General features: G+C 34.1%; 1 protein-coding gene across 8 annotated transcripts in view; it reads right to left on the bottom strand.

Moving 5' to 3' along the window:
- Positions 1-27,197, bottom strand: part of Bap170 (Brahma associated protein 170kD) — a 197,610-nt gene that overhangs the window by 35,817 nt on the left and 134,596 nt on the right. For 5 of the 8 annotated variants that reach the window (XM_072543110.1, XM_072543109.1, XM_072543112.1 and 2 more), the window contains exons 10-14: positions 23,247-23,489; positions 10,509-10,836; positions 6,796-7,166; positions 5,677-6,094; positions 4,465-4,850 (exon numbers count right to left, since the gene is read on the bottom strand). In XM_072543110.1, coding sequence (XP_072399211.1) covers positions 4,465-4,850; positions 5,677-6,094; positions 6,796-7,166; positions 10,509-10,836; positions 23,247-23,489 — 1,746 coding nt within the window. The remainder of the gene's footprint in view (positions 1-4,464; positions 4,851-5,676; positions 6,095-6,795; positions 7,167-10,508; positions 10,837-23,246; positions 23,490-27,197) is intronic. The other 3 variants (XM_072543113.1, XM_072543117.1, XM_072543111.1) reach the window with 2 other exon arrangements.

The raw sequence follows: 27,197 nt of genomic DNA, 5'->3' as shown, positions 1-27,197 counted from the left end.
TTGGCGCATTGTTTGGTATAAGAACGATGCAGATCCGATAATAAATAAAGGAATTATATGTCTTTATGGATCTGCCTCCTCACTCATTTGGTGCAAGAACAGTGCAGCTCCGGACATTCATCCTTTTTGCACCAAACGATTTGAATGTTCGCTGATTTTCGTGGAATGCCAGGTCATCTTCTTTTGGCGCTGGGCCGGCAGGACAGCTGATTTGTTTTGACTTGTTAGTCGCTATCATTACTGCGTGGCGTGCGTTTTCATGCGGTTTAATTGTTCGTGTAAAAATGAGTGAAACCGACTCAGATCCGTTTAACGCTAGTGATTCAGACATGAACTTACAAGCTCTGATGAAAGTTGTTTTAATAGTAATGTCGCAGGACCTTCAGCTAGGAGGAAGCATCCAAAGAAGAAACGTACTTCTGTAAAAAAACAACACATTGAACCTGTTGTCAACGTGTAGATCTCATTGCTTAAACTTTTCGTGACAGAGATATTGCAGCGCCACCTAGTAACAAAGGAAAGCATACAAATGGACTCAACCGAAAATCTAACGAAACACTCAAAAATGTGAAGATGCACATCCAGAGCTTTCCAAGGCGTGAATCGCATTATAGTAAAAACAAATCCCGTCGATTCTATTTATCTCCAGATCAAAATGTAAAGAAAATGCATCAACTGTATTAGGAACTTTACGAACCATAAAGTGTTAGCAAGCCTAAATATAAAACCAAAGTTCCCTACGACTGTAACCGTTTCAAAAGATTTAAAAGAAACTCATTATATATTTCGATTATTTTTTTTAAATAAAACTTCTAACCCCATCTATCTGTCAAGTACCTACTTGTAGCCGACTCAAGGTTTCTTCTGTAATTCCCAAATATATCCGGTAGATGAGCATATTTTTCAACTTGTCGCTCACACCCAATTTCCAGATTCAGGCGCCATGACAGCGCTTCGCTCTTTTCTGTTAAGACCGTCCAACCGTTAAGACGTGTTTCCAAAGTGGGTCTCAATTCAGAGGTGAGTTAATAAATCCTTTTCTTGTCCATATTTCAGATAGATATATTATTTTTTTAGACCCTTATTGGAGAGGCTATAATGCTGATATTATATTTCTAATACTCGTCGCAAGATAGTATTGCTATGGAGTTATTCCAGATCATGGCCCAGTAGCAGTATATTTTTATGGAATCCCTAACCCCTCTTATCTAGGATGGTGGTGATTTGATATAGTACGTAGCTGAATCAATGGTTTATTTGGTGACTGATTAGATAAGAAGAGAAACAGAGCAGATTAAGGTTGTACCAATTTTTATTATACCTACTTTCAAGACAACAGAAATGATTATGAACTCAAAAAAAAAATGAAAATATAGTGAAGTGTTCTAATTTAATTTAAAGGTTTATTTTCTTCATTGTTCCTAGTTGATAAATAACTATATTATTTTCAATGTAAACAAATTTCGAAATTTGGGGTTAATATATATATACATTCATTTTCTTTATAACCAATTCTTAATTTAATACGATACAAAGATTTTTTGTTTATGATAATGTTAACATAAAATAATATTTTGGAATCCCTTTGGGATGACGTAACTTTTAATGTTTTCTTTTTGTTCATTACTAAGAAATAATAAAGAATAGTTTTCTTGTAAACTTTCAATAAATCTTAATTTTTTTTTGCTCTTCCCCTTCGAGGATAAACCAGGGGTGGCGTCCAATAATAAATAATAATTTCATATTATCTAATTGTGCTTGAATTTAAAATACGATATAGTTTCTATAACCCCGCCCTATTCTCTTCGACAACGAGCGATTCTGGCCTTGTAATATTATTGTAGCACAGCAAGTGTTACACGACTTCTACTATCGATACTTCAAAGAAAACTTCAACTACAGGTTTGGCTCACCTCGATCAGATACGTGCAAAAATGGGATGTCTTAGATAACAAACTCAAAGATGTGACCCTCGACGAAAATGAAAAAAAAGTTTTAGCAGCGGAAAAGAAGTTGCGTGAAAATTAAGGCCGATTTGTTTTTCAAGGAGCTGAGGAAGAAGACCACATTGTGCAAGCATAGCGACGAAGTGGAGGTTCCCACTTCCAACAAAACCTTTCACTTTCAAAAATTCCTGCTGGGGAAGATTTCTACAGGCGCCAGTTGTGGACATACAACTTCTGCGTCCATTCTGGTAAGACAAATCAAGCACACTTTTATATGTATGATGAAACTACGGCTCGAAAGTCACCTAAAAATGTTAAAGTTTTATACCTTTTCTCCGATAACGCTGCTGCGCAAAACAAAAACTCAGTAATGATTCAGTTTCTGTATTTGCTGGTGAGAACTAGGTCTATTGACAAGATAGAGCACCGCTTTTCTGAGCCAGGACATAGCTTTTTTCCCTGTGATCGCTGCTTTGGAGCTATTGAGAAGTTTTTAAGAAAGAAGGACTACGTTTTTATCCCCCAACAATATGCCGATTTTGTTAAAAAATCATCCAAACAGTTTATTTCCATTCTGGTAAAACAACATATGATCCTGAACTTTAGTGGTCACTATGAAGGACATTTTAAAAAAGTTATCTCAGATGCAGAAAAGCAAAGATTCCAGATTTTCAAATACCGAATTTTCTAGTACAGCAATGAACATTTAGATAGTATTAAAGTCAGTATATCTACTGGCCTTCCGAGTTTTCACTTATTCCAAATCTTGAGAAACCTTGACAGCGACCTCTCAGTTACTTCTGATATTCCTGTCTATTGTAATCCTATACCTGTCAAAAAAGCCAAATATGCAGATGTAATGCAGTTGGCAACACGATTCGTTCCTATGAACCAAAAGGCTTTTTACACCCGTCTCACAAGTAATGCAGCCATGGCAGAGAACCAGAAAACCGAATCATCTGGAACGGATGAGGACGACCAGGTAGGTAGATGAATGAAGGATGTGTTTGCCCGTGTGTTAAATTTTTAAATTTTTTTCTGAATGGTATTTTTTTGACACCAACCTGTTTCTTTTTACAGATTTTTTCGTATTTGTGTAGTAGGCAAACCATAGTCGTTTGATTGTTGTAACCGAATAAAAGAGTTTTTGTTGGGAATTTGTTTTTTTTTCTCAAAAATGATGGTGAAGAAGCATTATTTCACGTGTTTGGTGCAAGAAAGCAGGTCCAACTTTTTTTCAATTTTTTTTATTTTTTCAAAAATTATCTAGGTACTTGAAAATAGTCTCAAGTATTGACTAAATCTGTTTGTCATCGATTGATATTATGTCTTTCGGGTTAAAATAAAAACTTTTATTAAAAAATAGTTTTCTTTAATTTCCCAACAATTACCAAATATGGAGCTGCATCCTTCTTGCAGCAAACTCTTCAATTGTTGTTTCCTTTTTCCTGTAATAAAATGACATCATTTAGGGAACATTTGATTACCGATTTATATATGAAGAGGCAATATAGAAATGACAAGGGTCTAGAACTTTGACAAACGGGGACTTGTGTTTTTTGTTACACGCTTTTATCCGAAAACTATTATAGAGGATATGCTTGCAAAAGATTCGATACAATATACACGATGCATTGCAAGTTTAGACAAAAATGTTCGTGTTCAAGTTTTTTCAAAATCCATCATGTATCATTGAAATGAACATGTACTAATACACCATTATTTTCACAAAAAATGTCATTATAACCCATGTGTATCAGAAATAAATACACTGGAAATGGCAAAATTACAGAACTCACTTTACATACAATTCAATACAACATAAAGTGGATGGAAAAATGGAATGTGCAAGCTGAGAGATGCGACAATTGCAGAACGGTACTCGGAAAACATCACTAACAGGCTAAGGAATCAAAATGTAAATGAAAATGACAGACAGATATAGACTTCAACTGGAACAGAATAAAGGAAGACATTGAAGTAGCAGCGAAAGGCTGTGCTTTCCTATAGTGGGCATGAAAACTCGCTCTCGTCCTATTCTTGCATTCATGTCGCCTAATACAATCATAATGTCATTTCTGGTACATCTTCTGTCGGTTTGCTCTAGGTATTCCAAGAACTGTTCTTTTATTTCCTCTGGTTTGTCATCAGTTAGAGCATGTGCATTAATCAAACTGTAATTAAAGAATTTCCCAATACAATATCCGTTACTGCATGTACAGCAGTTGAAGCATCTTTTGACTTTGAACTTAATAACCTAAATTTTACAACAAATGAGTTCTGTCAGTTTTCCGCGATGACTTTCCATTTTGCCCGTTCAGCATAACTTTTATGATAAACTTAAGAAAAGCATATATTGCACACATACATTGCACAAGATTTATTACAATACTTCATTAAAACATTTGCTTTTTTTCCCTGTACAGAGATAACGAATCGTCCATCGCCCATCATCTTCAATAATATTACATGAAATGTTTAAACTATAAAAAACACTGATAAAACAGTAAATACTTACTTGTTGTCCTTGTGGTGTCACCACGACTTTCTGATGCTGAGTAGCAGACCCTGAAGGCGGTTGCTGTTGCAAAATTATAATTGTCTTCGCACCAGTACCTTGCTGCTGTGACGTCTGAGCCAGCAGGACAGTTTGCTGTTGCCCTCCGTGTACCATCGCGTTCTGAGATGGAGCGACCACATACGCCGCTCCTTGTCCACTTCCACCGCTAGTCTGGATTACATATTGGCCTGGCTGGGAGCTAGCAACTAGTTGCATTTGGCCCTGAAGACCCTGAGACAAAAGGATCTGACCGGGATTTTGCTGTGCCAACATCATTGGTCGTTGGCCGGACGTGTTTTGAACGATTACCGTTTGGCCTGTTTGTGTCTTCAGGTGGGTGGCTCCTAAAAGTAAAGTGGCTTTGATTATTATGAATATAATGAAAGGTTTTATGCTGTTCATACATATTTTCAGTGATTACAAGACACTACTCATTGTTCGAGGAAGAGTTACGGCATCAGTTTATTTTAAATAAAATCGAGCCACGAATGATATCACACCATTTTAGAATGTTTAAAGCCTGACAATATATACAGTCGAGTTCATTCTTTAAAAGCCTCTCCAGGATTCATTAGCCTTTTGAGGTTCAGACACTCACTTCATATAGGAGAATATAGTACTATGGTTGTCAAAAAAGTAAAGAACGATTGCGCATCACGCGTAGCGCCGATTCGCCACCGCCGCGACTTCGTGCACGCCAGTTACTTTTGTCGCATCAGTGCGAGGCAAGTTTTGTCAATATATGGCCACGCTTCTGTGTTCTGAATCATTTTTAAATGGCGGTGCAAATTGAAAATCCCGCCAAATATGAAGCACACAGTGTGATTCGGTTTTTAAATGGGCAAAATGTTCACTCTGTCGAAATTTATAGGCAAATAAATCCTCAGTGAGGATATGGTGCATTATATTCAACCAAGGAAACACCAGTATGACTTTGTATATAAAGTTGTTGATGAAATGTGTTGATACATTTTTAATTTTTTATGCCAATACCCTGTTTACTTTCTGGACAACTAACATATAATACTTCAATAGTATCAAAGATCAACGTTCAGGCTTTCATCAGAATGTATATAAATGCAGAAACTTGAATCTTGTTTGTCATATCTTAAAACTAAACTCTTCAGAGCCTTATTAAAAAGGGAAACGACTTAAAAGGACGTAACTTACCAGTTGAGAACACCATCTGATTAGTAGTCGGCAACTGTGCTTGTGACACTATGATTTGCCTCTGTTGTGCCAATAGAACCTGCTGACTATTATCGACGATGATCTGTTGAAGGGGATTATGGCCCTGTATCTGCATCTGTTGTTCGGCGACTATCTGTGGCGGATGACTCGGCTGAGCCGCTTCCTGGAGTAGCTGTTCTTCATCCTCGTCTTCCAAAATATCCGCAGCTATATCCGCGAATAATTTAGCCGCTGCAGTAGAGACGGTTGACGGTCCGTCGTCACCGTTCGAACTGGAGGAATCGGGAGCTGGAGAATCGGCAGTGGATCCATTTAGGTTACTCAACAGCAGAGGTCGCTTCGCTTCTATTTCCATCATCTCCTCGGAGGCGCTTCTCTTCAGACCAGCCTGATAAAGCTAACGAAGTTTTATTTGTTATATTTAATACAACTCATGCCATTTATAAAAATCGTCTAAAGGGATGTAAATATTTTTAAAGAACTAGAAACTCGAAAACTGAGCATCGCAAAAAAAATTGAAAGGAATAACAGAGACGATAAAAGACAAAATGATAAAATATGGACAAAGAGATTATAAGAAAAAATTAAGGGAAAACAAGGAGTGATGCTGATGCGAAAGGAAAATAACGAAACAATGAGGTAAGCAAAGAAAAGAAAAAAGTGCAGAGTATTTGAGAAGCTAGGCGTGGAGTAAATAAGCAAACCAACCGGCAGTAAATAGCCTAGTACAATTCCCTTACACTTAGCCTTTTAGAACCAACATTAAACCGTATGTCCCATTTGTGTACTCATAAATGTACCCAACACAAATATATGCAGGGAAGCCGCTTACGTCCAAAATAGCTATGACACATAAGAAGATTAAAATAGAAAAAAAGCATAGTATATTAAAAGAAACAAAGAGAAGAAGCTGGGATATATAAGAAGAAAATAAGATATCTCCAATGATAGAGAGAGGCGTCAGGAATATAATTAACATATTTAGCAGTTATTATTATTAAACATTTATTATTTTCTAAAGAGTACTTAATTACGCAAAATGATAATGATCTTCCCTGTTAATTATTACTTTAATACAATAAAATCATTTTTATTTACCATATCCCGTAGTGGTTCTTCTTTTACTTCAATTTCCATCTTCACAGGCTTCTCAGGGATCGGTTCCCTATCCCTACTTAAAGCTTTTTCGATGTGATTCTCCACCAAATCCATGGCCTTGTCACCCAGTCTTAAATCTTTACCCATAGTGCCGTTCAGAAGGGGCGGGCTTTTTTCGAACTTCTTCTCTAAAAGGTCAGCTAACCTAAGGGGTTTATTAATAGATATCTCACTAGCAACGTTTTTTACAGAATCTTTGGAATTACTATCGTCGTTCGCGGGGTTGTCCAAGTTGGGCACGCCGTTAAGTAGACCTTCAAAACTCGTCAAGGAGTTATCGCCGTCTTCGGTTGAAGAGACACCTCCTATACCTAAAAAAAAAGAGTAAATTGTTAAAGCAGTCAATTTTTCATCACGTTATCAATAACGACAATTATTTAAAATAAATAAGATATCATTGTTTTTATCCTCATAAATCTATTCGAAGATATATTATTCGTTTTTTTTAGTTATGGCAGTATCAGTACACTTTTTTATTTTTAAAGAAAATAAATATTTTATATAATAATATAATAAATCGCCACTCTCATTGTCTTTATCCCCATGTGACATTATCCCTATCATAGTATTGTTATGTCAAGCCCTTGATCGGACCTACGGCCCTGATCGAACATACTACGCAATGATTCGATCTGAAGTTCTAATGCCGCCAAGAAAAATCTACTGGGTTCTGGGAGCACTCCGAACAGCGAGACAAAGTATATATTCATAAGAGCAATTTAGATTGAGTAAAATATCAATTTGTACAGTTAAGTAAAGAAATGTTATAAATTTATCTGGTCTCTTCTCAAGGTAAAAGTCATTTGAACTGATTTTGTTTCATTCATTTTAATTCTCAACTTGTTTGACCACGTCTCGATTTCATTCAGTTGTACCTGTAGAATGTTAGATGCTATAGTTGAATTTTCGTCAACTGCAAGGATGGCAACATCATCTGCAAACGTACCAATGATGGTTTCATTATTGGACGGTAGATCTGCTGTGTATAGAGCAGTACAGGAACGCTGCCCTGTGGGACACCAGATTTTATAGGAAAATTATTGGAATTACTTTCATTCACTCTTTTTCGGAATTCTCTCCCACTTAGATAGGATTTTAACAGTTTCAGGTAGGTGATAAGATGATATTTCTTGATTTTGAAAATCAGGCCCGTGTGCAAAACCTTGTCAAAGGTTGACTAACGTCTAGAAAGGCAACTGTGCAGTACTGTTTGCTTTCTATTGCAGAATTTATGGAGTGTACCTGCTGTATCGTTGAGCGTTCTTTTTAAAAGCCAAATTGGTGGTTGGGTATCCATTGCTCCATATTGGGGTTTGAGTTAATTTTTTGTAACCATAACCTTTTAAGTATTTTGGATGCGATTGGTAGTAGACTTATTGGTCTATATAATGAAACCTCATTTGGATTTTTCCTGCTTTTGGAATTAGTATTATTTCAGCGGTTTTAAAGAGCTTTGGCCAGTAATTTGACCATAGAATGGCATTGAAAATGAGAGTAAACCGTATGATTCCTTTATCTGGTAGTTCCTTTATTATCTTAGGTGTTATTTTGTGCAGACCAGAAGATTTTCTAATGTTTAAATATTGAATTTCCTGTTGAAATGCCTTTTTGGTTAGTGGTCTGATTACTGTATGTTCGCTGGAATGTTATTTATGTCTTTTTTAATTTCAATGTCTTAGAGGACTAAATTTGTTATTTGTTACTGTCTCTGATGGTCTATTGGTTACATTCACTTTTCTTCTTTTTAAGGTTTTTTCGCTAGTTGATGCTGCATACTGTGTGGGAATTGACATACATACATATGGATACACTGAGGTTGTATTGTCTGCTGACTGTTTTCATATAATACTTGTTGGGTGTTGCAAGGTGGGACAGCCTGTATAGTAAGTCCATTGTTTGTGAACATTGGTTGGTTATTATTAGTTCCTGGATCATCAAAAGCAGGTAATGAATTTATTTTTATCTCTTAGTCAATTAGTTGACTCTTATTAGTCATTACACTGATAAGCTAATTTGTTTTGTTTTTGTGATTCACGCTTTCCACGGAATAATAGACGTCTGTATGCTAGGAAACCCAAGCGAATACTGAAAAAAAAATGTTGTTGAGTTAGATTCCTGCGTATATAAACTGTATGCTTTAACTGTATCTTCAACTGTCTATGGAACTATCCAATATCCAGTGTAAAACGCTACAACCAAGCTCAGCATAAAATTATCTTCGGCCTATGTCCGAATACTATTAGCCAGTATAATTCTAACATGGAAGATACTGATTTGTTGGATGAGAATTTAGCACGATATCAAATCAGCATCAGAAGTAATAAGTGGTGGTGGCCAATTTTTATTTGGTATATTGTATAGATGGTAGCTCTCAATAATGCATGCGATTTACATAAAAAGACTGGAGGTACGCTAACTCAACTGGAATTTTGACAAGAAATAACAAATCATTTTATTCAAATGCTATATATATGATTCCAGCTAACTCAAGTGGAAGACCTACATCAAAAAGCAGCTTATTTCGCAACCGGTTTTCGGATAATACAAGGTATAATGGAATAAATTATCACATTGTCAAAATTGCATTTGCAAGAAATGTGATCTCCGACTATGCATTCTGTGCTTTTCCATTTTCCGTACAAAATGTACTAATAGCACCAATATAGCTATTTCTTTTCTGCTTGTTAATGTTATATGTACAAATATAATACATATCTAATACTTTATATTCTTATACTTATATAAGTACTTTACTTTTGCATACTCTCACGTCAAAGCGTTATCATACAGTAACAGTTTAATAAAAAAATCATAAAATATCAAACAAAACAGTTTTTATTTATTTAAAGTAGACTATTTAATAGTAAGATACACTGATAGTGCCAGAAAATTTTGTAAAGAAAAACTTAAGCTTTTAAAGGATTTTCTTTGCAGCTATGGGACTCCAGCTAAATCTGGTGGAAGACCTACATCAAAAAGCAGCTTATGCGGAACCGGTTTTCGGATAATACAAGGTATAATGGAATAAATCATCGCGTTGTCGAAACAGATGAAAAGAATCGAAGATCTGATGCAGAAGATTGTTGTTCCAGTATTCGCACAATGTGCAAGAAGTGATCTCGGACTATGCATTCTGTGCTTTTCTATTTTCCATACAAAACGTACTAATAGTGCTACGGTAACAGTTTGAAAGAAATCATAAAATATTAAACAAAACAGTTTTGATTTATTTAAAGTAGACTATTTAATAGTAAGATATATACTGATAGTTCCAGAAAATTTTGAAAAAAAAAATTCAGCTTTTAAAGGATTTTCTTCGAAGCTATGGGACTCCAACTAAATCTAGTGGAAGACCTACATGAAAAAGCAGCTTATCTCGCAAACGGACTTAGGATAGTACAGGGTATGATGGAATAAATTATTTCGTTGTCGAAACAGAATCGAAGAAGATGTACTGGAGACAGCTGTTATTCCAGCATTCACTTATACTTTAATAGTAAAATATACTGATAGGTTCAGAAAGTTTTGTAAAAAATAACTTCGGCTTTTAGGGACCAAGGGAAGAAAAGACTACAGAGGGCACCAATTAAATTTTGATATAATTTTCCACTAAATTCAGTTTTAATCAATATTTTTCAATGCTAACTACTCACCTACAGTTCCTATTCCTGAACTGGACGCCAGAGAGTGGTTTCCCAGAGAATCGCTATCTTCATTGTCGATCCTCTGCGTCCTACCTCCCTTCAGGTTGTTACTTAGAGGAGCCAGAGGCGGAGGTGGTGGCTGGGGTGGTTCTTTCTTTCCTTTCGTCAGATCCGTGAACTGTGTGGTCGACGACACCGAAGGATCCCCGATTTCGGCATCGGTAAACAGTTGTCTAACACCGTTCAGTCGAACGTTCTTTGGTGATTCCTTCATAGACGTCTTATCTAGACTGTGCTGGCCTTGCTGAGCTAGAAGTCGTTGTTGTCGGGCAGCTACCTGTTGAATCATGCGATATGATGGTATTACAGGAATGGTATAACAAAACTCGTAAAATGGAGCAAAAAATAGAGCTTTTGAGGCGGTCAATGTGTTGAATAGAAAAGTTATTATTTATTAGCAACATAGATTATATCTGAAATACATAATTTTGTTTTTTATGTAATCGGCCAACAGTTGGTTGACCTAACAAAAAAATACCTTCGCTCTACAATGGCCTTGATGAGATTCTGGGAACGGATCAAATACATAATTTTGTTTTTTATGTAATCGGCCAACAGTTGGTTGACCTAATAAAAAAATACTGTCGCTCTACAATGGCTTTGATGAGATTCTGAACGGATCAACATTTGTGTATCTTTGGGTAACACAAAGTACCACAATACTTGTGATCTCCCACTACGCATGTGCCCATAATTTTAACCAGTCCATCGATAGTGTTGATTTAATTATGAATAAATCAGAAATGATAATTTTGGACTTTCAGCATGGAAAGTCGATTATAATATACAAAATATTGCTAAAGTTAACCTATTTTCAACCATTTTCGAAACGACTTTGTGACATGAGTAATAAAATAGTAGTAAAGTTGAAACATTAGTACTTTTCGATTAAGTTTGGTAATTTTGTGTTAAAGTTAACCATATTTTATACAGAGTACAGTTCACTGTCTCACACTTGACCGCAAAAGCCTCCCGATTTTTCTTATTTTTTTACAACATTTAACACGCAACCATATATAAACCTTTCAGTGACAGTGTACTAGTCACCTTGTTGACTGCTATCTACAGATTGTTGTTCCATCTATAGACTATTAGATTTATCTTGTCATTACGAAGTGTCTACTTTCATAATTAAATACAAATAATTTTGGAAAATAGTTCAGTCACTTTTTTCAGAGATTTTCAAGATTGGGTATTTTTCATGTTATTCCAAAATAACATTTTCCCAACGATGTAAAATAACCTACAGCTGAACGATAAAAAAACTAAATATATTTATATTATAAAGGTCAATATTTCTTATTAGTATTAACACACTGACATCCAGAATCGTTAGTATTTAACAATTGTACAAAATCATGCATGAAAATAAATTGTCTGATTATTTTTACTATGTAATTTTTTTTGTGCATTGTTTAATACACTTCTATCAAAATACAATAATTCTAAACAAAATAGATTGTCTATGCAGTTGCCATAAGTTAATGCATTTGGGATGCCCTTTGGAATGCATTATTGGCAATAAGTATTATTAATTGTTCATGAGATTCTTAGTTCTTGTGAAGAAACAAGTTTTGAAAAGAAAAATAAAAATAGTGATTTATTAGTTCAATTTAGTGAAAGTGGAAATCCTCCGGCCCTTTTGGACAATAAAAGATTACATAAGACAGAATATGAGAAACATATGAACTGAACAGCAAAACATTTCTGAATAAACAAATGTTCATCAACATATTTCATCTTTAAATAAAAAAAATATTAAAATTACTAATTAATTTCTTAGCATAATATCCTGAAAGTTTAACTTGGGATACTCATCCACATGTCCTTTCGCAGCTCAGCACTAAGTTCCTCAGTATCCGAGTACCAGTCTTAGGACACTCAACACCTCTCAACACATGCCTCACAGGTGGACACTGCTCTAAATTTTTAAATCTTTAGCTCCACCAAATCTTTAAATCAGCCCCTGCATGATCAAGCCGAAAAACTCGGCCGACTGAAGTCACGCCGCAGCATCCTTGTCACACAAAACAGCTGGAGAAACCTCGCCAAGTGGACGGAAGAGGGAACTTTGAAGTCAGAACGATAGGGAGGAACTACCTGTCGGAAAAACTTACCTTTCTCCATGTGGAAATCTCTAAATTGCTGAAAGTACAATCTGAAAAGGTGGGACAACGCTGAAAATGATCTGTGTGACTGTGACGCTGTACAAACCAATCATCATCTGCTGGTGTGTAAACACCTACAACAAACCTGCATCCAAGAAGACCTAAAGCAAACCAACGAAAGAGCCATGGATTTCATAAAGTGCTGGAAGCTCGCAATTTAACTGAAATTGAAGGGGACACTTATTGTGCAGTACTTAGTGCTTAATGTATGGTGATAATGTAGTGCTTGTAGGAAACACTGAAAGCGATTTAGAACAAACATTGGAACAGTGGAAGTAATCTATTAAAGAAAATAGTTTAAAACTCAGTAGAATGGATGGATGAGTATAGAGACAAAAAACAATAAAATTAAGAAATATTATATTAGGGGATGTCTGGGGGTTTGCTACTGATGCCAAAATAAAAGAGCATTAGTAAATATAGCTGCGCCATGTTCAATGGTTGAGGCGTTAATCACCCAACACGAAAAATTGTTAGTCTGGCAGTTCCTGGGAGGAGCAGTAGAGGAAGACCAAAGAATATCTGCGAAGAAAAGCTTAGGCAGGATGTCGGTAAAAGAGATTAATATTGGTATGACCCAAGATAAAGACTTGTGGAGAAATGTAAATGGGGAAGCCGACTCCGAATAGGAATAAAGGCAAAGAGAATGATGTAGCATCTGTGATAATCTAATTTTAGTTTAAGAAAGTAAGTTCCTCCTATATTCGTCTTGGAATGGATGCATGTTCTGAACAAGACTTTCTGGCAGAACTAGTCCACTTCTACCTTTACACTGTAGTTCCATCCCAAAAGGTTCTTGTTGTTATTAAAATCGAGGCTACAGGCTGGCCATTCTAGGGTAGTGATACCCTGTACATTATCGTGCATAAACACGAAATTATCCCCTTTTGGACCATTGGACCAAATGAAGGAAATGCTCTTGCCAAAGCATCCTATATGACCAAATTTTTAAAGATTATTGTATATTGTATTGTATATTTATTTATATTTTATAGTGCAAATCACAACTGTTACCACTAATAACCTATTATGGTTGATGTGGTATATTTCAATAAAAAGAATATTAACATTTGTATAATAGGACAATTTATTAACACCTCAAATATGTACTTTACAATATAAAAACGAATAAAATTTAGAATAATCATAAAAATATAAATTTTCAAACATTTTGTTAATCATTTTGGATTAATGTAAGAGGGTAAGATGAAATGTTCTCGGCTCAATTTACTGAAACTGCTATTTGTTATAAAGGAAGAAACGTGGGTTTATGAAACTTTATACATGAATCAAAGCAACTGAAAGAAGTTGGTAGAAATTAATGGACCTGCACCTTGGACACTGTCGTAAAACAATTATACCAGCTGTATGTGTAAAAGCTGATGCTTTTCGAGTTATAAAGAGAATCCTTTGATGGAAGTTTCAAAATTATTCGTGCCACTTTATACCTGAATCAAAGCAACTGAAAGCATTAGGTAAAAATTGGTAGATTTGTCTCTTAGAAGGTATCGGTAAGATGATTATATCGGATACAAATGTAAAAGCTGGTGTTTTTGGAATTATAAAGAGATTACTTTGATTGGGGATGGAATTGTTTATTCTAATATGTTCATTATTTCACGAACGGTATCACCCGTTAAGATAGGCAAAATGCTCTCACTCCCAGAATTCAATTTTTTTTCATTTTTTTTTAGGTTCTATGTGATTAGAGAATAAGACTCAGCACAGTTTTAGTCCGTCAAATCGTCCCCCTTCCCCCAAAAACTTCATTTTTTCGTTTTTATTTTTTTTAGTGGGTTGCACTCAATTTAAACATTTCAAAAAATTCACATGCATGGTCGAGGTTTTTACAAAACTTGTCTATTTTTTAGAGACCCGTAGCTTGAATATATATAATCTAAAAATGCAATTTTTCTTTTTTTTTTTCGAAAAAAGAGTATAACTTTTTTCAGGATTTTTTTTTATTTTCCGTATTATATCAAAAATTACATTTCTGATTTTGTTCAGATTTTTCGGTAAGGTGCACTACTTTCAAAAACCCTAAAAACTGTTTTTAGGGGGTTTTGGGGATTTTTCTTATTTTACTTTATATTATACTTCAAAATAGACCAAATCATGGCTTTTTTATAGATTATATATAATTTGAAGTAACTGATTCCTTTAGGACTCGAAAACGGAAGTCAAATCCTTAGTTGACGAAGTTATGAAGGAGGAACAACATGTTTCAAATAAAGGTAAGACTGTTTGTCCAAAAGTATGCAAACCAGGAAGTTGCTGTAGAACTTGCCATTTAAGTTGCTCGGATAAAATAAGTGAATACCGTCAACAGCAAATATTTCAGTATTTTTATTCGCTTCATTGGATATCCAAAGATGCTTTTCTTTCTGTAACAATAAAACACTGAAAACTTTGTTTTCAAAACTTCCACAAAATTTATTTTAAATTCTTATCACTACAGCTGTTTCGGCTGATTGCCTTTCTCAAGTGATCTGTTTTTGGCATGGATTTACACTTTATAGTCTCTAATGAAATAGGTTGAGGAGGGGAGAACTGTTTGTCTCAAGCTGGTCATTCAGAATTATATCTGTGTTTTTTAATTTGTTGATTTCCATAGATTCTAACAAAGATAGCTTAAGGCCTTTATTTTGAATGTGTAGAATTTTAACTTCGTCATTAAAAGAATGATTATGATCTAGATCTAGTGCGTATGTAGAATCTGTTTTTATATTATTGAAAGCCCTTTTATGTTCTGCTATTCGTTTATTAAAATTTCTACCTGTTTGACCAATGTAAGTTTTTGGGCTTTTCTTTCTGATCAAATTACTGTTGAACCTGCAAAAAGAAAATATACAAAGAAGGAAACATCAAGAAAACAGAAGACGACGAGTTACAGATTACAAGATCAAAATGAAAATGACCACAAAGTATGTAAAGAATTTTTCAAAAACGTCTTAGATGTTAGCGATGGCAAAATAACAAATGCTCTAAACAGAAAAGCATATATGGGAACTCCCATTTCGGATAAACGTGGTAAACATGCACCACATAATAAGAGGAATAGAGATGATGCAGAGTACCTAATGGAGTTTATTAACAAATTTACAGTATATGAATTATGAATCACATTGTAGGCATCACACAAGTAAAAAATATTTGTCTCCAAATTTAAACATGGCCTTAATGTATAATGGATATAAAAAATCTTGTGAAGTTGTGGAAAAGAAGCCATTGTCTATTTTTGTCCTTAGAGATACTTTTAATTATTCTTTAATCTATCGTTTCATAGGCCACAAAAGGACATATGTCAAAAATGCGACTATTTTAAAACTTTGCTCAAAACATTAAATGAAAGGAAAGGGAAGACTAAGATAGAAGTAAAAAGGAACCTACACCAAAAAAAAAACAGAAGTTGTGAAGCAATTAAAGAAGAAAGAAATTGAAGCAGCAAAAAAAAGAAGAAAAACATGTTGCAGATTTGGTCTACAGAGAACCTTGCCAGTGCCAGTTCTGTCTACATCTGTAAGTTATTACAAACGACAGATGTGGGTTTTAAATTTGTGTGTACATAATGAAGTTGAAAACATTGGGCATATGTTTCTATGGACTGAAAGTGTTGTTTCGCGTAGTGCTCAAGAGATTATGTCATGTTTGATCAAGTATATTTTTTTTGCCTGAAACAACATCCATCCTAAATTTATATTTTGATAGTTGTGGAGAACAAAATGGGAATATAAAAGTCTTTTAGGTCTTCTTAATGAAATGCAAAGAAGCCATGTAAATGAAATAAATCTAAAATTTTTTGTGTCTGGACACAGTTTTTCAACTTGTGATCATAATTTTGGTGTCATTGACAAGGAAAAAAAATATCACGAAAATATATTTGTGGCAGACGACTAGATAAACGTAATAAACATCTGAAAGAAAAAGGAGCCTAAATTTTGTACTCATAAAATGGAAAAAAAAGGATTTTTTCAGTACCAAAAAATTGGAGAAAGACATCGTAAATAGAAAGAAAGCAATTACACTAGAAAAATTAAAATGGGTGAAAAAGGTTTTTCAAGGTTTTTTTTTAAGTGTTTTTCCGAGGTTGTTCATATTTTTTGAGATCGATACAAGCTGAATTAATTTTTTCATTTTTTTTTTACGTTTTATATCATTAAAACATAAGACTCAGCACAATTTTAGCAAGCCAGCCCCTCCCCCTTCTCCCAAAAACTTCATTTCTTCGTTTTTATTAATTTTTTTTTTTCAGTGGGTTGCACTCAATTTAAACATTTCAAAAAATTCATATGCACGGTCGAGGCTTTTACAAAACTTATCTATTTTCTATAGACCTGTAGGTAGAGTGTACATAACCAAAAAATAAATTTTTTTTTTCATGGAAGAAAAACAAAACATGTCCATGTGGACATGGACAAAAACAAAACTTTTTTGGAGATGGTTGCAACATAGTTTTTTGGGGGTTTAAAGGTGTTTCGCCCAATTTTTGAATGCCCTAAAGGACTTAGTTACTTCAAATTATATATAACTTATAAAAACCTTGATTTGATTTATTTTGAAGCCTATAAAATCGGGAAAATCTCCAAAAGCCCCTAAAAACAGTTTCTTAGGTTATGGACACTCAACCTATGGGTCTATAAAAAAATAGACATATTTAGTAAAAGCCTCATCTGTGCGTGTGAATTTTTCGAAATTTTTACATAGAACGTAAAAAATGAAAAAAAAATGAAAAAATTCTGGGAGTAAGACAATTTTGGTTAAACTATCTTAACCTTTCTTCTCTCAATAACTTTGATCTATTCCGAAATCTTTATAACTCTAATTCGAAAATGTTTTGGATTGAATGAAGAGATTATGGCAATAGCAGATCGATACGCTGAAAAACTTTTTGAATAGCACTTTTGTGTCGGAACTTTGACAGAACGTACTGTAGAAATTTTCACGTTACCCTAGTAATAATTGACACTTTTTACACGGACATAAACATGTTAATTTATTATGACAAAAGTGATAGACGTTTTAACAACAACATTTATTGATTGCACCAGAAACTATGAGCTGTTACCCTTCTTGATCTTCAAACGATCAACAGTATGTTTGTCGCTGACACTTAACAGTACAACAAAGAATTATCTAAGCTGTGTCTAGCAAGTTCACCTATTAATTCTAGCCATTCAATAGACTATCCAACTAAATGTTTCTTGTCTTTCCATTTCTTAAATATTTTTAAGAATTGTGTCACTATTTTTCATTATAATTTTATAGATAACAAGATCCTTCAACCAAATGGCAATTGTGCCACTAAAATGAACTGATAAACTAAAATATTGAGATGGACATCAGTTCTTCATCCCTTGCCATTGCTTTCTATTATATATTTATCTTCTTTTCTTTCTTTGATATCTGTTCATCACAGTTCAGTAGTGATATTCTTCCTTAAGACTGTTGTTAACACTGCAGCGTTTTCAGTTTTCTAATCATAACTGCCCTTAAATTTTGATTGTGTTGTACCACTATATATATATATATATATATATATATATATATATATATATATATATATATATATGCCTATACTATCTCGTGGAATGTTTATATTACGTTCAACTACGTTGATCACGAAAATATAGAATTATCTTTGTAGAGTTTTATCATGGGATCGCATTCAGAATCTGTCCTCATTACCACGTCATCAACTCTCCTGTATCATTGTTTTATCTGGGTTGACCAGATAAGATTAGATTTCGTACCTACTTTTTTGTGAGAGTCTCGCTTCAAGACACATGGCCTCTAAGGTGAACGAGTTTGAGTTTATTGAACTGGTAATTTCGAGTTAACTGCGAAAAGACATTTTACGACTAAATTTTCATTTATTTCGTTTATTATGAAGTTACATATAATCATAAAGTTAATTTATTTATTGAGTATATTACTTGTGTAATTTACGAACCTAAAAGCTTTTCGATCGAACGATTGTGGTTCATATACCTCATTTCTCGGGTATAATTTTTTTTAAGAATCGTCATATTTTTATCGAATCGCGTGAACACAATTTATTTAGACACTAATTTATTGTTGTCTATATATAGCTATTAGATGCAGAACAAATAAAAATAATAACTGAAATATTGAATGAAATATACAAGGCAGGAAAAATACCCGTAAAGTGGCTCAAATCGGAGTTCGTGCCATTCCCCAAAAAACCAGGAGCAAAAGTTTGTGAAGACTATAGGACCATAAGCCTAATGAGCCATCTGCTGAAGCTGTTTTTAAAAGTCATCCACAAAAGAATTTACCGGAAAGGCGAGGAACAAATTGGGCCCGATCAGTTTGGATTTGTGAACGCCGTTGGTACGAGGAAAGCTTTATTTAGCGTGCAGGTATTGTTTCAGAAATGTAGAGATGTCAGCTATAATGTTTTTGCATGCCTGATTGACTACAAGAAGGCTTTCGATAGAGTCAGGCATGAACAAATGATGGAAGTGCTGAAGAGGACAGAGATTAACCGAAGAGACCTAAAAATAATAGCTAACCTGTATTGGAATCAATCAGCGGTGATTCCAAATGGTCAAAATCTTAAGGGGAGTGAGACAGGAGTGCATAATTTCACCACTAATATTCAGTCTGTACTCAGAGCACATTTTTGACGAGGCTCTAAAAGATATTGATGAAGGCATCTCAATAAATGGAGTCAAGCTCAATAACTTGCAGTATGCAGATGATACAATAGTGTTTTCCAATACCATATAAGGGCTGCAAAATTTAATGAACAAAATAACGGAAACAAGTAGAACACATGGACTGGATATAAATACCAGCAAAACCAAGCTAATGATCATCAGTACAACTACTTAAGAACTATAATCAAGGAGTGGCGGGACAATACCCAAGGTATTAAATGTCGCATCGGAAAGGCAAAAAGTGCGTGACTATGAGCTCAGTGTTCAAGAGCCATGACCTCACCCTAGAAACAAAAATAAGGCTCCTTAAATGTTACGTGTACTCAGTCCTTCTGTACGGAGTATAAACGTGGACATTGAAGGCAGAAACTCTATCAAAACTTCAGGCTTTTGAGATGTGGTTATAAAGAAGGATCCTGAAAATAATATGGACAGACAAAGTCACCAATGAAGAGATTCGATCAACGTCGTGGAGGGCCGTAAGCTCCAGTACTTGGGACATATAATGAGAAATCAATGCAGATACGAGCTACTCCAATGCATTTTTCAAGTTAAAATTGAAGAAAAAAGGGCCCTAGAACGAAAAAGAATATGCTGGCTTGCTAACCTGAGAGCATGGTATAGAAAGACCTCAACACAGCTATTCCGTATAGCAACCACCTAAGTCATTATAGCCAGAATGATCGCCAACGTTCGGAACGGACAGGTACCCGAAGAATATAAACCCAATTTTAACAGTAATTAATAAATACAGCTTTTTTTAAGTTTATTATTTTTTATAATTTTATTTTATTGACTATTTTTTCTACATTATATGGGTAAGCATTTTAATCTTCATAGTTTGGTTTATGTAATGAATTGATATACGATTTAATACCGTAATTTGAGTCTTTTATAAATCTCTTAAGACTTATTGGTGCCCATTTATCTTAGTAGTTTCGTAACATTCAGTATTTCTTTTTTTTTTGTTGAATTAAAGTTGAGTCTATAGAATATATCGTCGGCTGTACGCAATAGTGGCTTAACTCAAACATTGACAAAATTGAGTTAACATCACCAGAGAGCTTGAAAAAGCCATATATATGACCTGCAAAACTGGCACAATAATAAGCAAAAATGTCCGCTAGACGTCACTAGTGTCGCTATGGCATGTTGTCGGTTGAGATAAATTGTTTCTTGCAGTACTGGCCCTTTTTAGTTGTGCAGTGAAAGTCGAACCCTGTCGATATCAAGTTTCCATGCAATACCGGCACTTTTGAGGTGTGCCACTATAGCAGACAATTTTAGATATTTTCAAACTGTATCAGTGAGAATTTTGGAGTAGTGTCACATTAAATAAAAGGAATAAATTTATTGTTTATCGTAACGTAAGTAATAATACCCGTATTATTAAAATTTATAATTCTAAACAATCGAATTAGTAGAAAACTTTAGGCGTGTTTTTGATTACATCTACCGGTTTAAACAAAAAATAAACCCATTTTATTCTGATGCGGACCCTCATTACGTGAATGATGATGATGATGATATATTGTCTACATTTACAGAGGTCTCTGATGAAAATGTGGAAACTGAAGTACCAGAAGACGTGACGATTAATAAACCTAAATATAGGAAAAGGAAGGCTAGTCCGGACCAATGGAAAAGAAATGTCAGAAAGTTTCTTAGAAATTCAAGCAAAAAATACACCAATGTTAACAGTAATCTTGTTCAGGTTCGCAGTTAGGTCCATTTGCAATCCATGTAGACTGAAATGTGATGAAAAATTCACGTTACAAGAAAGAACACAAATCTTTGAAAAATATTGGTCAATGAGTAATATAAATTAACAACGAAGTCATATTATTCTAATTAAAGCAACATATCGATATGCAGATAAAAGTAACACTATTGTCGAAGTAGTACCTCAAAAAAATATATAGAAGGAGGCAAAACATTGACAGATCTGTACAATGATTATAAAGCTGATTGCCAAAGATACAATGATGGATTTGTGAAAATTTGTTTATATTGTAAACTTTTTAATTATATATTTAACTATGCATTCTTTTTTTCCCAAAAAAGATCCATGTCAGTATTGTGAAAAATACAAAAATTCGAGCAGTAAAGAAAAGATGCTTATAATAGAAAAACTTAAGCTGGGAGCTAAAAACACTTGACAAAGAGAATGTAACTAAATTACAAAAAGTTCTTGGTTTGACCTACCAGCTGCTCTACCGCCATCAAAAGGGGACGTTTCCGCTTTCTATTATAAATCTAAGCTATCAACATTTTTCTATAAGTGAACTTCAGAAAAAGGGACTGGGAAATACGCACAGCTATATTAGGCACGAAGGAGAAGGCAGTAAAGGTGCCATATAAATTGGTTCGTGCTTGCTGATGTATTTGGAACAAACATCTATAGAAACCGATTCGGTCTATTTGAAATTCATATTTTACTCAGACAATTGTGGTGGCAAAGGAAAAAACAAGTACTTAATTTCAATGTATCAGTACGCTGTAAACCATTTTAAAATTTCTTCTATAACTAATCGCTATTTAGTTGTCCGTCATACTCAAAATGGGAGTGACAGCTGCCGCCCTTTAATAGAAAGAAATATCACTAAAGCTTTAAAAGGAGGACCTATTTATCTACCGACTCATTACATTATGCTAATCCGAACTGCTCGTTGCAAACAACCATTCGAAGTATACGAATTGTCATAATGATTTTTTGGACCTGAAAAAGGTAAATACAAAAACAGCAACAATTTTCAATGAATATGTCCAAGGAAATACTTTTTATTTCAACGATGTTTGTGAAATTCAAGTAAAAAACGTCTCCTCTGGTACTGACTACTATTTTAAAACTCTATTTGCACAAGAGGAGTACAGATCAGTTGGTACCACCAAGAAAAAAAAACAAGAAAAGGTCTAGAAAGCATGGATATTATAGAACTAGAAAAGACTTTACTAGCCTTTGTGAAGACTAGAGTATTCCACCAATTCACGCTGATTTCTACCGACATTTAAAGCATTGTTAATCATAACTTTTCCTATTATTATTAATATATACTTTTTATATTTTGTTCTTCTTGTAGTTGTTACTAAACACATTTTCTCATTTAAGTAACTTGTAGTATTCTTTATTGAACCTTTATTTCAGTTGATAGGAATAACAAAAAAAAATGCCAGTTTTGTCTTTGCCTTAATTAGTCTTGAAAGACAAAATGTTGATGTGCAATAGTGACACAACTCAAAATAAGGGTTGAATTTAAAAGTCTGTGTTCCAATTCATTAATGGCTATCTAACGCTTTCCCAAATAAACTAAAATTGGACAAAAAGACAAAATTATTGGCACACAAACTTTAATCCCCTGTTTTGAAAAATTAGCAATTTTTGTGTTGTGTCACTATTGCATACAGCCGACGATATAGAAGTCACCCAACTGACGCTCGTCATAATGAGCAACGCTGTCGTCGTATTGTTATCGTGTTACGACCAGCTTATTATCGCCTAAAATCACTTTTTGGTCCTTTCAGTACCACAAAACATAGTTGGTTTGAATCAGAGCTTTGTTGTTCTGGACCTATTACAGTGTACATCCTATTTTTTTAAATGTCTTTAAAACGTTTTTTGGTTGTTAATTTTGTCTACATTTGCCTTTATTAGTAGTTGTGATAGACGATCCGTGATTGAGCGTCATGACTAATTATACAGATTTTTGAAAGTTATCAACTCAGTCTCTGGGCCGTTTCTGGTGGTGGCTGTAGTTGGTTTAAAACGAGTTTATTATTGATTTGTTAAAACATCTACACTTGTGAAAAACAAATAATTGCTAGTGGTATTAGTGTGTTACCTGAGCTACATTTTGACAGTCTGTTGCAGTCCTCATGCTCACTGTTGACATGCAATCGTTTACCTTTGTCGCCAGAAGGCTTTTAATAAGCGATGTGTTACTTGTCTGACCTGCTGCCGTCGACATCGTCTGGTGGTCTTTACTGCTCCCTCCGCTTGATACCGTTATCGTAGTTGTAGCAGTAGATGTAGAAGCTGCAGTCGCGCCCAGGAGAGCTTGACTAAGGTGTGGGTGAGCCATAGCCTTAAAATTTTAAATAGTAACTTTAATATTATGTAACCAAAATAACATTTTTTTCCACATGTATGAAGCATGGTATGATAGTTGTTTTAATTATGCAGGGACGAATGTTAAGGAACTAGAATCTGATTACTATTTTTTGTCTACCAATTAGATCAACATAGAGAAGGAATTAACGCGAATACATGCTTTGACATTAAATGAACTAAATTTTACAGAATAAACAGTTTTTGAATAATTGTACTAGTGACTTACAGCCTTTTCTAGTGATACATTACTGATTATTAAACTCTAAATATGACAGTGTCTTAAAAATGGAAGAATACTGTTTTCTAATATGTTGAATGTCAATAGCAACACAACAATTATGATTAAAATATTTTGACATGTTTATGAATTTGCGATAAAAATATGTATCAAGGCTCCAAGAATATAAAGACTCTTTACTTATGTTCTATATAATTGAAGGACACTCCTTCATCACTATTTCTGATACGCTTTGGCATTACCTTATTTTTTTATAATATAAATTCAAATTCAAATAAAAATCGCCAGCTAGAAAGAACCCATGGCATGCATATTTAGTACCTTTAGCCTTGTCGTGACCTATCAACACCGATAGGATTGCAACGGTGGATTTGTTCTACCTATATAATAATATAGCCGCGCTGCGCTGTTTATATGGGCGACACTGCTACGCATGATCGGCTCACGCAGACAGATACATTTTATAAAATATATCATATTATCGCGACTGAAAATATCTAAGTTGGGCTACCCCTCCACTTGCGATTTTTAGTCTCATTAAACTAATAGAAATCATTAATCAAATGAATAGATATGTGGCGAGAAACAATACCATATTTAAAATTAAAGTTATTCGTTAATTGAATGCTATGCTGGAACAACATTGTAACCGCCAATACTTTCATATGTTGGTTTTCCATGAAACAACGCTCTATATGTGCAAAATAATGTACTGCTGACTGTGGGGAATATTCTGAGACTTAACTTGTCTGTTTTGGTAGTTTGAACATTAGTGAACCTTCAACTTTCGATGTAACAACGTTGCATGTGTTATAGTGGGTCGTGTTTCGCGCCAAATTTTCTGCACGTGTTTTATAAGCCAACGTTTTCAATCTTGTAATTTGTCATTGCGAGCTAAAATGGATGTTAGTATAAACAAGTCAGTGATTACCCAAATTAACAGAGGGAAAACACGAAACCTTAACATTGAAAAGTGGAAGCAGAATATTAGAAAACGTCGCAGAGATGCTGGTGATTCGTACGTTTCGTCTAGAGAAGTACCCAAAGATGGGCAAAGATACGTTGCCCAGATGAAGTAAGTAATCTAAACTAGTTCCATGTTTTAAAACAATATTTATTTTAGGTGCATATTTGTAAATGTAAGCAGTCTGCTACGGGTTGTTCTGCTGAGTTATTAGTGGGCAATCACGCAAAACTATTCAAAACGTTTAGAGAACCGAGTTACAATGGCCCGTAGACCATTAAACCTTATAGACACGCTGTATGCTATACTTCCCGTTTCGAAGAGTGAAGCAAACATAAATTGCTTTGCGCAGCTATGCGTGACGTCAGTTTATGGCAGAGAACGTTAGAAACTAGAAGTGCTTATAGGTATTTGCAACATTTTTATAAGTGTTAAGTTCCAATTTAAAACTTTTTCGTTACATTATTTTTTTTTTATAAATTATCATATCTTTCAGTGCACTTAATTGTACGCAGCGACACAAAAAGGGGCAGATATATCATTTAATGGGTAAAAAAAATTCCTAAATTAAACTTGGAAAACCTACCAGAAATTTAGCACCCATTTAGCATCCAAAGTGTTTAAAATAGACACATATGAGAGTCTTTTTACACTCTCCACTCTCACATATGTGAGAGTCTCTCTCACATATGAATTTTTATTTTATAATTACTTTAAAAACTAATAAAGATTCATCATTGCAAAAAAATGGATTAGAGCGATGCACCGTGAAAACTTTAAACCATCAAATAGTTCTAACATTTGCTCCAAGCATTTCACGGAGGATTCGTTTATTACTAGCGGATGGAGTTCAAAAAACAACTCGAAAAAAGATGCTGTGCCAGGCATTTTCGATTTTCCAAACTGTTTAATTAAGCAAGTTAAAACTAGAAAATTTTCAGTAAAAAAAGAAACTGTCTCAGACAAAACAACAGGCTCTAAAAGTGAAAATATAATTATAACAACGAGTGAATCTACTACCATAAAGACTCCAGTAGAAATTCTAGAGGAAACTAACTACCTTAGAAAGATCCTTCATTGAAAAAGCGAAGACATTGGTGTGTTGAACAAGAATCATCTAACAGAGATCAGGAATATAAAGTGGTAGTAAACAAATTATTTCAAAAGAAAAACAAACAAATCAAAATGTTGCAACAACAAAATAGAAGGCTTGTTAAAAAAGTTAATACCTTAAAATCTTTACTAGAACATCTTAAGGAAATAATATAAAAATCTAATAAAGATAATTTATTTTCATTATTGCAATAAAGGTAAGAACTTCAATAATAATGTCAATAGATTTAAAAGTAAGTTAACAAATCTATTTTATTTTGTGGTCAATAAATAGATTTATATACATCATTTTTCCCTAAAATGAAACTTCCATCCATAAGTAAAATTTCTATCCTTTAAATTTATTTTTCATTATCAAACAAGAAGAGGTAGGTACACTTTCAAATGAAACATTTATTTTTACAAAACTACTTTAATTCAAAAATATTCATTAATTCCTTTGCTAAATGATTTATCTTCCATATCGTTTACAAAATATTGCAGTTTTATTAAAATTCATCTAAAATTAGGTAATTTCATTAGGGCTTTTCGAAAAATCCAATCTAACGTTAGAGTTCTTGCCATATTGTGACGTCACTTGCGCAGGTGTTTGCTTCAACGACTCGGTACAAGGCGTGTCTATAAGTTTTAATGATCTAAGCAATGACCAATCAAAATTTTTATCTGTCTCTTTCACTGCAAGAGCCAAAAAGAAAAAGGATTGGGGAAGCAACATCTCGTCGTCAGTGTACAGTGAAATATACAATAGAAAACATAAGGGTATTTAAAGCAACGGTATGTTATAATTTTCAATAACCGCTAGAAGACTGCAGTACCTTGTTGATAAAATGAAAGCAGGAGTAAATCTAAATGATCCACGTGGCAAACATACTAATCGTCCCAAAAAACTTATGATAACAGATGCAATGAAAATATGCGAACATATTAGGTCATTTCCGCAGCAAGAAAATCATTATAGCAGAAATGCTTCTTCTAAAAGTTGCCTTCCAGCTAATTTAAACATCTCAAAAATGTACACATCATTTTTAAAAATGTACCCTGATACAAAAATCTCTCTACGAACCTACCACTATATTTTTAAAAGTAAATTCAACTTGCGTTTTGGACTTCCCAGATCTGATATTTGTTCATATTGTGACAAGCTCTTTATCAAACTTTCTTCTGCTAGCAATGAATGCGAAAGAAAGAAAATAGAAATTGAAAACAAAATTCATCATATGCGAGCGGAAGCAGGTTACAAAACATTCAAGACAAGATACTGAAATTGCAAAAGTAAATGCTAATTATGTCGTTTTATGTACTGATTTGCAACAAGTTCTTTTTTGCCCTAATCTAACTCACTCATCAATCTTCTACCAGCGACAACT

Source organism: Diabrotica undecimpunctata, chromosome 9 (assembly GCF_040954645.1).
Source record: "Diabrotica undecimpunctata isolate CICGRU chromosome 9, icDiaUnde3, whole genome shotgun sequence".
In the NCBI taxonomy this organism is placed as follows: domain Eukaryota; kingdom Metazoa; phylum Arthropoda; class Insecta; order Coleoptera; family Chrysomelidae; genus Diabrotica; species Diabrotica undecimpunctata.
The sequence above is the reverse complement of the archived record's forward strand: the minus strand, read 5'-3'. Positions and strand labels throughout refer to the sequence as shown.